This window comes from Triticum dicoccoides, chromosome 1A, assembly GCF_002162155.2.
Source record: "Triticum dicoccoides isolate Atlit2015 ecotype Zavitan chromosome 1A, WEW_v2.0, whole genome shotgun sequence".
Lineage (NCBI taxonomy): Eukaryota > Viridiplantae > Streptophyta > Magnoliopsida > Poales > Poaceae > Triticum > Triticum dicoccoides.
In genome coordinates, this window is record NC_041380.1 from 12,254,967 (window position 1) to 12,270,449 (window position 15,483).

The window sequence follows — 15,483 nt, forward strand, 5'->3', positions numbered from 1 at the left end:
ATAAACATCACATGCAATTATATAGTTGTGACATGATATGGCCAATATCATATAGCTCCATTGATCTTCATCTTCGGGGCTCCATGATCATCTTGTCACCGGCTTGACACCATGATCTCCATCATCATGATCTTCATCATCGTGTCTTCATGAAGTTGTCACGCCAACGACTACTTCTACTTCTATGACTAACGTTTAGCAATAAAGTAAAGTAGTTTACATGACGTTATTCAATGACACGCAGGTCATACAAAAAATAATGACAACTCCTATGGCTCCTGCCGGTTGTCATACTCATCGACATGCAAGTCGTGAATCCTATTACAAAGAACATGATCTCATACATCACAATTCATTATTCATCACAACTTTTGGCCATATCACATCACATGATCAATCGCTGCAAAAACAAGTTAGACGTCCTCTAATTGTTGTTGCATCTTTTACGTGGCTGCAATTGGGTTCCAGCAAGAACGTTTTCTTACCTACGAATCACCACAACGTGATTTTGTCAACTTCTATTTACCCTTCATAAGGGCCCTGTTCATCGATTCCGCTCCAACTAAGGTGGGAGAGACAGACACCCGCCAGCCACCTTATGCAACTAGTGCATGTCAGTCGGTGGAACCGGTCTCACGTAAGTGTACGTGTAAGGTTGGTCCGGGCCGCTTCATCCCACAATACCGTTGAGCAAGAAAAGACTAGTAGAGGCAAGTAAGATGACAAAATCCACGCCCACAACAAAGTTGTGTTCTACTCGTGCAAAGAGAACTACGTATAGACCTAGCTCATGATGCCACTGTTGGGGAACGTTGCAGAAAATTAAAATTTTTCCTACGGTTTCACCAAGATCCATCTATGAGTTCATCTAATCAATGAGTCTAGGGAGAGAGTTTGCATCTACATACCACTTGTAGATCGCGTGCGGAAGCTTGCAAGGTGATGATGTAGTCGTACTCGACGTGATCCAAATCACCGATGACCTGCGCCGAACGGACGGCACCTCCGCGTTCAACACACGTACGGAACAGCCACGTCTCCTATTCTTGATCCAGCAAGGGAGGGAGGAGAGGTTGAGGGAGATGGCACCAGCAGCAGCACGACGGCGTGGTGTTGATGGAGCTGCAGTACTCCGGCAGAGCTTCGCTAAGCACTATGGAGGTGGAGGAGGTGTTGGGGAGGGAGAAGGAGGCAACCAAAGGCCGAGACGTTCAGGTATGAAGTCCCTCCTCTCCCCCACTATATATAGGGGTGCCAAGGGGGGTGGCCGGCCCTAGGAGATCCAATCTCCTAGGGGGTGCGGCGGCCAAGGGGGGTTTTCCCTCCCCCCAAGGCACCTAGGAGGTGCCTTACCCTCCTAGGACTCTTGCCCCCTTGAACCCTAGGCGCATGAGCCTATGTGGGGCTGGTGCCCTTGGCCCATTAGGCCAAGGCGCACCCCCTTACAGCCCATGTGGCCCCCCGGGGCAGGTGGACCCACCCGGTGGACCCCCGGGACCCTTCCGGTGGTCCCGGTACAATACCGATAACCCCGAAACTTGTCCCGATGCCCGAAACAGGACTTCCCATATATAAATCTTTACCTCCGGACCATTCCGGAACTCCTCGTGACGTCCGGGATCTCATCCGGGACTCCGAACAACATTCGGGTTACTGCATATACATATCCCTACAACCCTAGCGTAACCGAACCTTAAGTGTGTAGACCCTACGGGTTCGGGAGACAAGCAGACATGACCGAGACGCTCTCAGTCAATAACCATCAGCGGGATCTGGATACCCATGATGGCTCCCACATGCTCCTCGATGTTGTCATCGGATGAACCACTATGTCGAGGATTCGATCAAACCCTGTATGCAATTCCCTTTGTCAATCGGTACGTTACTTGCCCGAGACTCGATCGTCGGTATCCCAATACCTTGTTCAGTCTCGTTACCGGCAAGTCACTTTACTCGTACCGTAATGCATGATCCCGTGTCCAACACCTTGGTCACATTGATCTCAATATGATGATGCATTACCGAGTGGGCCCAGAGATACCTCTCCGTCATACGGAGTGACAAATCCCAGTCTCGATCCGTGTCAACCCAACAGCTACTTTCGGAGATACCTGTAATGTACCTTTATAGTCACCCAGTTACGTTGTGACGTTTGGTACACCCAAGGCATTCTTACGGTATCCGGGAGTTACACGATCTCATGGTCGAAGGAAGAGATACTTGACACTTGCAAAGCTCTAGCAAAACGAACTACACGATCTTTTATGCTATGCTTAGGATTGGGTCTTGTCCATCACATCATTCTCCTAATGATGTGATCCCGTTATCAACGACATCCAATGTCCATAGTCAGGAAACCATGACTATCTGTTGATCACAACGAGCTGGTCAACTAGAGGCTTACCAGGGACATTGAGTGGTCTAAGTATTCACACGTGTATTACGATTTCCGGATAATACAGTTATAGCATGAATAAAAGACAATTATCATGAACAATGAAATATAATAATACTTTTATTATTGCCTCTAGGGCATATTTCCAACACGAATATAGCCATCCAATATATCAATCTTTATGTCTCGACCATTTCGAGACTCCTCGTCATGTCCGTGATCACATCTGGGACTCCGAACTCCTTCGGTACATCAAAACTCATAAACTCATAATATAACTGTCATCAAAACCTTAAGCGTGCGGACCCTACGGGTTCGAGAACAATGTAGACATGACCGAGACACGTCTCCAGTCAATAACCAATAGCGAAACCTGGATGCTCATATTGGCTCCTACATATTCTACGAAGATCTTTATCGGTCAGACCGCATAACAACATACGTTGTTCCCTTTGTCATCGGTATGTTACTTGCCCGAGATTCGATCGTCGGTATCCAATACCTAGTTCAATCTCGTTACCGGCAAGTCTCTTTACTCGTTCCGTAATACATCATCTCGCAACTAACTCATTAGCTGCAATGCTTGCAAGGCTTAAGTGATGTGCATTACCGAGAGGGCCCAGAGATACCTCTCCGACAATCGGAGTGACAAATCCTAATCTCGAAATACGCCAACCCAACATGTACCTTTGGAGACACCTGTAGAGCTCCTTTATAATCACCCAGTTATGTTGTGACGTTTGGTAGCACACAAAGTGTTCCTCCGGCAAACGGGAGTTGCATAATCTCATAGTCATAGGAACATGTATAAGTCATGAAGAAAGCAATAGCAACATACTAAACGATCGGGTGCTAAGCTAATGGAATGGGTCATGTCAATCAGATCATTCATCTAATGATGTGATCCCGTTAATCAAATAACAACTCTTTGTCCATGGTTAGGAAACATAACCATCTTTGATTAACGAGCTAGTCAAGTAGAGGCATACTAGTGACGCTCTGTTTGTCTATGTATTCACACATGTATTATGTTTCCGGTTAATACAATTCTAGCATGAACAATAAACATTTATCATGAAATAAGGAAATAAATAATAACTTTATTATTGCCTCTAGGGCATATTTCCTTCAAGCAAACCAACATTGATATCACGATTACCATCGCGATCGCCTTGACAAGCTGAAGCACTAGATGACATTCCACCGAAACTAGGGGCGGCGATTCATGGGGCAGAACACCACAAGCTTTTTTATGCCCACCGCATTGGCCACACCGGCCACACAACGTAACGCGCACGCGCCTGTGTGGGGTAGTATTAGTTAGTGGAATCTCATATCCCATGTGACGTCGTCTCCAACCGTCAAGAGGTTGACCAGTAAAACTTAGACCACGCTCCGGAGCCGGAGAACTTGGCTAAAGTTGCATAGTGCAAGGAAACCAAGTTGGAACAACATGGATAAGACGACGAACGGGACCCTCGCTCAATGCGGGTTAGGGTTTTCTCTTTGTTCCCACTTCTGTTTTCTCCCCTGAGAAATTGTCACTTGATAGAAAAAAAGAGTGAGGCCTATCCCATGTGCAGACCATTGTTGGGATGGGCTGGATCCACATCGAAAGCATATCTCCATCCTTTTAATTTGAGGGGCAACCTATCTCTATCGCAAAACCTATATCTCACTTATAGCGAGTGCCTCTTTCGTAGGGCTGAAGTTGTTTCCTTGCGGTGTAGCTACTGGGCCGGCCTAGTAGTTTTTTTTGTTCGTTGGTTTTCGTTCAAGTTTGTTGGGTTACCTTCATTAGGCTTTCTCTGTTTTTTTTTCTTATTTTTTGGTTTTTCTTTGTTTCCTCACTAGTTTTATTTGTTGTTTTTTCTTTGCTTTCTTCTTCTTTTTCTCCTTTGTATGTTCTTACGTTTTTTATTTTGTTTCTATTTCTTCACCGGTTTTCTTTTTCTTCTTCATTATGCCTTGATTTTTTTGTTGTTTTTTCATTGCTTTCTTTGGTTTATCTTTTTTCTTCTTTTTTATATATGTTGGTTTTCTTGGCTTCTTTATCGGTTCATTGCTTCTTCACCTTTCTTTTTGTTTCTTTCTAGGGTTTCACTGTTTTTTCTTCTTTTCTTTCCTATCGTTGGTTTTCATTGCTTATTTCTTGTTTTTCATCATTTTTTCTTGTTCCTTTCTTGGTTTTCACTGTTTTCCAAATACACGATGTACATTTTTTCTTCTAATTTTGAACATTTTTTTGAATACATGGTCAAAAAATTCAAATACACCGTGATCATTTTTTAACAGAAGTAAACAATTTTCACACACAAATATACATTTTTCCTATGAATCAGAAACATTTTTATATACATGTTTAACATTTTTAAATACATAATTAACTTTATTTAGATATATGTTTTTTGATGTGTACTTTTATTCAACTAGTAAATGAGCATGTGCAATGCACGTTGATATTAGGGAGAAAATTAATTACACGTTGATATTAGGTAGGATATCAATTATGTGTTAATTATAAGATTAATATAGGCATTCATATTTGGTATGCTATCAATTGCACACTCAACATGTTGAGAGCTCACCATTGGAGCAATCTAGGTTATTGGATTGACATGGTTTGATGGCTAAGATTAATTGGATCTGCCCATTTGGTTCTTTTTATATTGGTATAGATGTATGTTGTACATTATTCGTATACATCAGGAACATTTTTTGTACAGGTTTAGAAAAACTTTAATACATGATCAACATTTTTTCCATATACATATTATATGTTTTGTACATATTTTTCATCTACACGAGAAACATTTTTCCATGTAGATTTAACATTTTTTCAAATGCTTGATTGGCCTTTTTCAAATACTTGAAAAACATTTTCTAAAATACATGATCAACTTTTTTCATACACTTTGTATACATGAATTTTTTTTCTATAAACATATAACATTTTTCAAATGATTGATTAATTTTTTTCCAATGTTTATGTAAAGTGTGAGACAGGAAAACAAGAAAAACAGAAAAACAAGGCAACAGCCTATGACCTCGCGCGCCGGGCCAGCCAAGTGTCACGCTCGCCTTTAGGCAAGACTAACCTACGGGAGCCCGCAAAGGTCACTTTGGTGGACTGAGAGCGCGCCAAGTGGTGCGTCCAGCCACCGTCACATGTTGCGTGCCGGATGCTCCCTCGGGATTTTGTTTCTTTGTGTTTTTTTATATGTTTTTGGGTTTTGGGTGGTTTTTTTAGGCTTTGGCCCTGTTTTCCCTATGTTCTGGAGAAAAAAGAGTTATTTTTTTGCACGATTTTCTTTGCTTTCAGCGGAAGTACATATTTGCTCTTTGTGGAGGTGCAGATTTGCTTTCGCGAGAAGCAAAGTTGTGTCTCTCGAAAGAGAAAATATGTAATTTCTTCTTTCACGAGAAGCACACATTTGCTTCCCATGGATGCACAAAAGCACAGTTGTGCCTCTCGGAAAATAAAAACATGTTTTTTTCATAAGAAGCACATATTTGCTTCTTGTGGAGGCAAAGATTTGCTTTCACGAGAAGCAGAAAGTTTAAAAATTCTTGGGTTTTTTTCCGCTTCCATGAAAAAGCACATATTTGTGTCTCGTGCATAGATTTACTTTCACTAGAAGTATAGTTGTGCCTTTCGAAAAAGGAAAAAAAACGTGTTTCTTTTCTTCAAGGAGAAGCACATATTTGCTTCTCATAGAGGCACAATTTTGCTTTCGCGAGAAGCACATCTATGCCTCTGGGAAAGAGGAAAAAAAATGTGTTTCCGACTTAGGGTTTTCTCTTCTGATTTTTTCCGTGAAAAAAGTTCTTCGAAACATATTAACATGGATCTAGTTTTGAAGATCTCGATATGAGAAATCCAACGATGATAAATGGTTCAGCATTTGGACGCACAGTTCAAGAGATAAATATTTTAAATAAACCAATATACAAAAATGGAAAAAAATTCCAGGTTGCGACAAATGACGCACATGCAATGTGACACTTGTGAGTGTCAGAAAAGGTGGGAATGACCTTTGCAGAGATACCCCTTAACTAGTTCTTTTCAGGGGTAAAGCCAAGTTTTATTGATCATAAACCACATAGTGTGGATACATCTCGGGTCACGGGGTTGACCTGGCCACATATGGCGTCCCTGACCTAATGAATGCGAAAAATTGGCTAGAATATGAGTGCCTTTGTTCAACTCTCGACCTTCAAAAATAAAACTACAATTAAACATAGATGCTCGCTCATAGTATCGTATTTCACTTGATTGCCATTAAGAATGTCTCGCTCCACTTGCTTGGAATCTGAAGCCACCCGAAAATTCTGCAAGTGTACGTCTTCCACCAGTGATAAGGCCTTACTGCAACTCTGCAAGCGATTGCCTCTAACATTGCCGGGTCATGGATGCCATAGCTAAGCAAAGCCGAGCTTCTCATGTAGTTCCCCTGGTCGCCCCGACAGACCACCGCCGCCGTTGTCGGTGTCAAAATCGGTGGATCTCGGGTAGGGGGTCTCGAACTGTGCGTCTAAGGCGAATGGTAACAAGAGGCGGGGGACACAATGTTTACCCAAGTTCGGGCCCTCTCGATGGAGGTAACCCCCTACGTCCTGCTTGATTGATCTTGATGATATGAGTATTACAAGAGTTGATCTACCACGAGATCGTAGAGGCTAAACCCTAGAAGCTAGCCTATGATTATGATTGTTGTTGTCCTACGGACTAAATTCTCCGGTTTATATAGACACCAGAGAGGGCTAGGGTTACACAGAGTTGGTTACAAGGGAGGAGATCTACATATCCGAACTGCCAAGCTTGTCTTTCACACAAAGGAGAGTCCCACCCGGACACGGGACGGAGTCTTCATTCTTGTATCTTCATATAGTCCAATAGTCCGGCTGTCCGAGAACCCCCTAATCCAGGACTCCCTCAGTAGCCCCTGAACCTGGCTTCAATAACGATGAGTCCGGCGCGCAGATTATCTTCGGCGTTGCAAGGCGGGTTCCTCCTCCGAATACTGCACAGAAGATTTTTGAACAGAAGGATCGTGTCCGGCTCTGCAAAATGTACTCTTCATATTGTTTTTTGTTTTGTTTTTGCAGAGACAATAATCTTGCTAGCAGCATGTACCTGGTGGGCTATTCTGTTTCTGTCCCAAACACAGGCCCAATCCAGTTCCATTGCATTGGGGTGAGACGGGAGGAGAGTGCGCGTTGAGATTTCAAAGAAGAAGGAAAGAAAGGAAAAGAAAAGGAGGAGACGCTTTCTTCCTGTGGCTCCGCTGGCTGTCTCGTCGCGTCAGCAGGCAGGCCGACAGCAGTGTGTGTGCGCGCGAGCGAGATCCAGACTTCCAGACCGGCAGAGGGAGGGAGGGAGGGAGGACAGTCCAGAGCGGCAGCAGTTATAGCCACCGCCTCCCCCACCACCTCCCCCCTCCTCCTCCGATCGCATCTCCCCTCCTCCCGTCGCCCGCCTCGGCCTCCTCCGACCGAGCTCGCTCGCTCTCCACGGTGACCAACCTCTCTCGCTCTCGCTCCCCCTCTCTGCCGGTATCTCTCTCTTGGTAGCAGCCTTGCTAGATCTTGCTTTGCGCGCGCCTCCGGCCGGCCCGAGATCCGGCCCCGCGGCGCCGGATCTGGGCGTCCCGGGCGGAGATCCGGCGGAAACTCGGGGACTTCACTGTCTTCTTGCGTCCGGTTCTTGTCTCCGTGCGTGCGCGCGTTGGTGGACGCTGCGATCCGCCTCCGGGTTGGCGGGCTGCCGCTTCTTGACTGGAGCTCGACCAGTTCCCGCGCCCCAGCGTAGATCCGCGGCGGGTGCGTTCGTTCCTTGCTGCTCCGCGACAGCTCCCGGTTCCCGTACGCGGTTGCTCGTCCATTCCCCTGTTTGTCCCGTTGCTCCCGTGGTCGCTCGTCGGATACCATCTTGTGATTTGGGTACTCCTCATCAGGGCTATGCCATTTTTGATAAATCTGCATGTATCCGAGGGTTATCCAGCACCTTTCTCAGTAATTTCTTGTCGGTCCATTGAGGATCCCCTGTGAGGCTGTGAGAAAAACCAGCAGAGAGGAAAGTGCAGCCAAAGTATGCTTTCAAGTATTTTCATTTCAAATTCGTCAACTTGGCCTGACCTCATGTGCTGCTTACGCCATGGTCTCAGTGCTGATTGATCGCTAGGTAGCCTTTGTGTGAAATCCTAGTTTTACGCCGTGGTTCAAGTCACACCACCAACCATCACATGTTTTCTTATTATTAAAAACTAGCATTGCCTGCAAACTGTAGCTTAGCCCTCTTTGGTGCTGGAGTAGTAATAATGTGTAAAATGCATTAAAAAAGTGTCTTTCCAAGCTCTTGTCTATTTTATTTTCAGTGTCAGCTTTATAAACTTTCTGTCTTTCTTTCGTAACACTTAGCACACCTGTAGCTGTTCCATCAAAAATAAAAGTTCCAGCAAGCCATGTGTTTCTCTGTATTAGGGTGACAATATTGCTTGTCATTAATTATTTAGCATTCTTGTGCTTCTTGCAGATATTCTGTAGGAAATGGCTGACGGTGAGGACATCCAGCCCCTTGTTTGCGACAATGGAACCGGAATGGTCAAGGTCAGAAACTCTCCCCTAAACTGTTACATATGTGATATGTCATCTCCTGCATCTTTTAACATGTCATCTCCTGCATCTGTTAAAACATGTCATTTTCTTGTGGTTTATTATCGTCTAGGCTGGTTTCGCTGGAGATGATGCACCAAGGGCTGTTTTCCCTAGCATAGTTGGTCGCCCTCGGCACACTGGTGTTATGGTAGGGATGGGGCAGAAGGATGCCTATGTTGGTGATGAGGCGCAGTCCAAGAGAGGTATCCTCACACTCAAGTACCCGATTGAGCACGGTATCGTAAGCAACTGGGATGACATGGAGAAAATCTGGCATCACACTTTCTACAATGAGCTCCGTGTGGCACCTGAGGAGCACCCTGTGTTGCTCACTGAGGCTCCTTTGAACCCAAAAGCCAACAGAGAGAAGATGACCCAGATTATGTTTGAGACTTTCAATGTTCCTGCCATGTACGTCGCAATTCAGGCCGTGCTTTCCCTCTATGCAAGTGGTCGTACTACTGGTATGGACTGTTTCCAACTTTTATAGTTCAGTGATGCTTTGCACAGTAATTTGCCTTTATGATTCTGTTACATTATGCTGCACCCTTCTGATTAATTGAATTATTTTGAACCTTCAATTGTTCAGCCATGATTATGCTTACTGTGGCTTGCATAATTTTGATATACTGCAGTATTGATTGCTTCTTATTTCTTACTGCTCTATTGCATTAGGGAAAACAATTGCAAGTAGTATATCGAGAAGTATAATGTAGAGGATTACTTTGTTGTGGCTGAAAATTTTCTCTGTTTGCAGGTATCGTTCTCGACTCTGGTGATGGTGTCAGCCACACCGTGCCCATTTACGAAGGATACGCGCTTCCTCATGCCATTCTTCGTTTGGATCTCGCTGGTCGGGATCTCACGGACTCCCTCATGAAGATCCTCACCGAGAGAGGTTACTCCTTCACAACCTCAGCCGAGCGGGAAATTGTAAGGGACATCAAGGAGAAGCTTGCGTATGTTGCCCTTGATTATGAACAGGAGCTGGAGACTGCCAAGAACAGCTCCTCAGTTGAGAAGAGCTACGAGCTTCCTGATGGTCAGGTCATCACGATTGGCGCAGAGAGGTTCAGGTGCCCTGAGGTCCTCTTCCAGCCATCCATGATCGGCATGGAGTCTTCTGGAATCCATGAGACGACCTACAACTCCATCATGAAGTGTGACGTGGATATCAGGAAGGACCTGTACGGCAACATTGTGCTCAGTGGTGGCACAACTATGTTCCCAGGTATCGCTGACCGTATGAGCAAGGAGATCACCGCGCTTGCTCCGAGCAGCATGAAGATCAAGGTTGTCGCCCCACCTGAGAGGAAGTACAGTGTCTGGATCGGAGGGTCCATCCTAGCCTCACTCAGCACTTTCCAACAGGTACGTTTCTTGTTCAGCCCTACCTTCTATAACCCATCTGAACCGGAACCAACATCTGAAATATGTTCTATTTGGCTATGTTTGTACCAGATGTGGATATCCAAGGATGAGTACGACGAGTCTGGCCCGGCTATCGTCCACAGGAAGTGCTTCTGATCTCCGGGAGCGCTCCGCCTCCGCCGCCGTTATCATCTAGTCTCGGGTTATGTTTGGTTCATTCTTCTAGAAATGTATTGCGTATTTGCAAGCTATGTTTTTTTCCAGACGTGACGTGAGTACTCTTGGGATATGCCACCTATATACGTGGCGGCTCCATGGTGCAAGTGCAAGTACACTATATCTATGTTTGTGTATTGTCACAGTGTGTTTGTGAGATCAGTTGTCAAACTTGGGTTGGCTTGATTTGTTGTTGGAGTTGTCTGTAATAGCTCATGGTTTTTGCTATGTATTTTTTTATCTTATTATTATTGCTCTTAAGGGAAGAATCATGGTAAATTATGGATTTTTTTAAAGATCTCAAAGTGTTATACAGTGGTCATCCATGGACCATTTTCCATGTGATCATCAACCGTTCATCACTGGTTCATAAGGCCTTTAATCTGAAAGTGCTTCAATTACTTTGATGTTCAGGTTCAGCTGCCTGATGCTACGGACAAAGTGAAAAGCAAATATTACTCCCTCTGTACCTAAATATAAGTCTTTTTTAGAGATTTCAATATAGACTACATAAAGATGTATATAGACATATTCTAGAGTGTACATTCATTTGCTCCATATGTAGTTCATATTGGAATCTCTAAAAAGACTTATATTTAGGGATGGATGGAGTATTTGAATAGTAAGCCAAAAGCAGGACATGTGCATTACAAATGTACTTCATCAAAGAATTACATGTTATGGACGAAAAACATTGCCTTTATTAGGAACATCATGCATTAGCTGATGCTTTGAAATGATTTGAGTTCTGGTTCAAATTTTGTATATATTACATGAATGCTCCCTAGTTCAAAGCAACAAACCCTCCACTATGTGTGCGTTTATCTCATTTCCTATTCTTCTGCTAGGGGCTCATCTTCAAACCCCTGATGAATCTGAGCACCAAATACTTGTTCCGTTGGTTTTGAAACCCTAGTTTCATCGACGCTGCCTAGTTCCCGGAAAGGAAAATTCCCCTTTATTCCTGCATGCTTGTCAAGAACCAGACCGGCGGCTACTTAGCTACTCCGTTTGAAAGCACCAGACAAGGCGTTGTACGCTTCGACGCAGCGCCTGAACTTATCCTCTGCTTCAGCCTGAAAAATTCACTCTTTTGTTGAGAATCAACACCCCTACACAGGTTCTAGCTCAGCATTCACACCCAGTGTGCCAGAGGTTGCAAAGACAACCAATACTGACCTGTGAAGACCCTTGGTGCTTGTCCGGGTGCCACTTGAGAGCCGACGCGCGAAAACTGCAAACATAACACCGAGAAAGAAAAGACAATCAGGAGCCCGATTACCAGAATTCTTGCAAATGCTATGTAGATGCTCAAAGACTTACGCGGACTTGATATGATCAAGCTTTAAGGGACCCAAAACTGGCAAGCCAAGGGATATTCTATGGCTTTTTAGATCGTCACGACGAGGGGCCTCTTCCTCATCCACATCACTCTCGTTCCAAACTTTTTCCCTTGATTTGTTCGGTCGAGGCTCCTCCCTCCATTGGAACCCATTAGGAAGGTCATCATCATCCTCCTCCCCAGGCCAGTACCACGTAAAAGATGTCTTGCCGCCAAAGCTCCCGTAAGGGCTATCACTGGAATCATCATTATCAAAGTTCCTCCAGTCTATCCCACCTATACAAAACGTCATGGTGCACTTGTTATCATCCACCAAATATACTGAAAACGGTCGTAAAGCAAATGGTGTTTATGCTATCGTCCTCCAAATATACTGAAAATGGTCATTAAAGATAAGCTATGGTTCCTCAAAAAACATAAGATAGTAACAGACTGAACATGCTAGGAATAATAAATAGTTGATGTACATCAAAGTAAATTTGGAGAAGGATCTGCAAACGTACTACAAACTGAAGCTTATAACAGGATGAGCCTTAGCAAGTCAAACACATTGCAGAAATACATTCTGAGAAGACAGTCCACTCTGCCGCACAATTTTAAACCAGAACAAACACAACCAATGGACACTTCAAGAAGTTTAGTGGCAGGCTCATACTTGCACATTTCCACATGCTCTCGGGAATCAGAAGATACAAACTGTCCTTGAGTAAAAACAAGCAATTGGAAGGTCAAGGGCTCGAGAGTAAACCTACCTCTGCCTTTGCTATACGGATTACTTCCAGGACCGGAGCGGACTTTCGATTTGCCACCAGCTTTCTGCTGCCTCGTTTGCTTATTACTTCTTTCCTGTTGACAATTTTCAGACCAGTTTCAAAGTCTAATCCATTACTATTGTTTTTACAAGGAAGGCAACGCTTTCAAAGAAATTAAACAAAAGAAGCGGTGACTTTGAGTTTTCTAGGCATTGTCTCGCGTCTGATTTTCCCGTTCGCTCGGTGAAACAATGAACTAACATGTCACCAGTCATCACAGTTAAAGAGACCCTCATAGTTTGGTATATAAGATTGGATGTTATATTTTTTTCCCCAGGTAGATAAATCAGTATGGCGCTGTCATTCGCATACGAGCTCATAATTCAGGAAGTAATTTTCTTTTTTTCAAAGGAAAATGGTTACAGATACCTGGGAGGGACCGCCGTTAAGTAGAACGTTCTTGAGGGCATTCTTCGCGTCGGTGCGCTTTTCCCGGACGTTGAACCGGATACGAGGCTGCACAAGAATAATTACAGGACCGTCGTCAAGCTCGCATCACAAATAACTGAATACGCGCCAGATGCTACTGTACTTGGCAAGTACGTACTATGTAGTGCCCGGGGGATTACGGAAATTAAGAAACTGAGCTAGACCTGAAATGTGTAAGTGGATCTGAAAAAAATGCACAGCGCAATAGAGCTTCCATTGCTACAAACTATACACCCTAAGCTGACTGTGAGGATGATCCTGCGCAGTAAATATTCCTCTTTTACAGGAGGCAATCCTATCTAGCAATCCTAATGGGATTTCGAATCAGGAGGCAAGAACTGAACGGGATGCGTGGATCGAATTGATTCGTCATCAGACAAAAGGAAAGTGGGAGGAAGAGATGGATGGGGTTAGTCAGGGTGGGCGCACCGTGGATTTGGAGAGCGCCGCGGCGGTGGAGTGGAAGGACGCCGACGCCGACGCGGCGGCCGCCGCCGCCACGCCCCTCCTCGCAGCTGCTTGCATCCCGGGAGAAGAGGACGGGAGAGTGTGGGGGATTTGGCGGCGGCGACGGTGGACCAGGTGAGTTGGGGAAATGGGTAGGGTGAGCCGACAGGATCCCGTCGGCGTCGCCGGAGATGGCCGGGAGAGGTAGATCAAGGCGGCGGCGTGCTCTGCGCTGAGGGGATTGGTGCGTTTATTTTTTCTGATGAGGCATGGCGGATTGGTTCTGGGCGCTCGAGCCTGGGCCTTCTGTCGCGTGGGCCTACTGCAGTGAATATACGTTGCACACCACATGCAAAGATTTTTTTCTTTATATTATACCCTTAAAAAACATGCAAAGATTTTTTTCCTAATTCTTTTCCACAACATAGCTCAACCCCGAGAAACAAGGATTCCCTCGAGTTAGGGCTATCTCCCTCTCGCTGGATGCCTCCGGCGACGTCGAGAACATCTCTTCTCCTCCTTCGCTTCTCTGATCAAGTTCCATTGGGCGTCTTGCCCCGGGCTAGGCGAGGATCGGGACGCGAGGGTTTTTGCTTCTCTTTGTTTGGGCGGTAGACCGGATGGCGTAGAGAGGAGAGAGTCCGGCTGCTGGAGCCTAGGGGAAGGGGAAGCTTGAGGATATGATGTGAGAGCTGGCTCTAGATCCCGCTGGGCTGCGGCGCGGGGGAGACAAGGAAGAGAGCAGGCTAGGAAGAGAGAAAGAAACTGATTGGGGGAAACCTCATGGGTTCTTCCTCACATCATCCACCACCGAGCAAACATACAGCTGACATGCACATGGCCATCCATGAAAATCTTAGTTTTTACCTCGGTGGCATAGGAAAATATCAGACGGTGGCATGATAATTTCACCGCGGAAGGCATGCATCAGGCCCCCTTGTGGCCACATCGCTAACATTGGAAGGCCATAAAAGTGCCCTTGATACGGTGTTTTGGTTAACGGATGATCTCATCCGAAAATGAAAATCAGACGACGCAAAACGTATGAAGAAGCGCATCCGACGTCTGAGAGTGCCTAAGCTCTAGGAGCAGCGGCGAAACTACAATTTAAGAGCCGGACGGGCCATTCTAAAGAAGTCCCAACATTTTTTGTGTTCGTAGGTCAATTTTACTGTCACTCCTCGCTAGTTTTCATTAGGCTTGGGTGGGCCATAGCATTGGTTTGTTATCACATAGCTCCGCCAGTGTCTGGAAGGCTTTCATTTTGTGCGTGGATTGTTTTGTTTCCGAATTGTAATGTGCATGAATATGAGGTTGTAGCATGAAATGTTGTCCATTTAATCAGGACCAAACAGGGCAAACACTGTACTGCAAAGACTGAAGGCCGACGAGAAAACAACAATAATTTCGGTCGTCGACTACGAAAGACCATCTTTTTTTAAAAAAGACTGGAAAAAACCGGACTAGGCAAACCAGAAAGACCGAAGACCGACGAACAGAGAACCGAGGAAACAAAAATAATCCCGGTCGTCAACTAGGGAAGACCGATTTTTTTGAAAGACCGGAAAAAACCGGACCAGGCAAACCGGAAAGACCGAAGGCCCGGTGCTTGACTCCCGCGGACCTCCGGCTGCCGATTCAGGCGGCGCGTCGATGGTGGATGGACGGATCACCATGGCCATGGCATGCCGCGACGTGCGGGCGGGCGGGCTCTCCACTCCTCCCCCACCACCACCCCGCCAAGCACTCCCCTCCCACCCCACCGCCCCTCCCCCGCGACGAGGACGCACGGACTCCTCTCCTCCCTCCCCTCC

At 45.5% G+C, this 15,483-nt stretch overlaps 2 protein-coding genes across 2 annotated transcripts; one reads left to right on the forward strand and one right to left on the reverse strand.

Annotated features, from left to right (window-relative positions):
* Positions 1-7,755: 7,755 nt before the first annotated feature.
* Positions 7,756-10,935, forward strand: LOC119358693 (actin-97-like). The gene is made up of 5 exons (XM_037625137.1): positions 7,756-7,912; positions 8,931-9,004; positions 9,123-9,516; positions 9,810-10,423; positions 10,514-10,935. Exons 2-5 carry the CDS (start codon positions 8,945-8,947, stop codon positions 10,577-10,579), a joined length of 1,134 nt encoding a protein of 377 aa, XP_037481034.1. The 5' UTR covers positions 7,756-7,912; positions 8,931-8,944; the 3' UTR covers positions 10,580-10,935.
* Positions 10,936-11,320: 385 nt separating this feature from the next.
* LOC119358704 lies at positions 11,321-13,961 on the reverse strand. The gene is made up of 6 exons (XM_037625145.1): positions 13,652-13,961; positions 13,163-13,249; positions 12,734-12,827; positions 11,963-12,257; positions 11,819-11,873; positions 11,321-11,715 (listed from the first exon to the last, which is right to left on the reverse strand). Exons 1-6 carry the CDS (start codon positions 13,745-13,747, stop codon positions 11,638-11,640), a joined length of 705 nt encoding a protein of 234 aa, XP_037481042.1. The 5' UTR covers positions 13,748-13,961; the 3' UTR covers positions 11,321-11,637.
* Between the last annotated feature and the right edge of the window lie 1,522 nt (positions 13,962-15,483).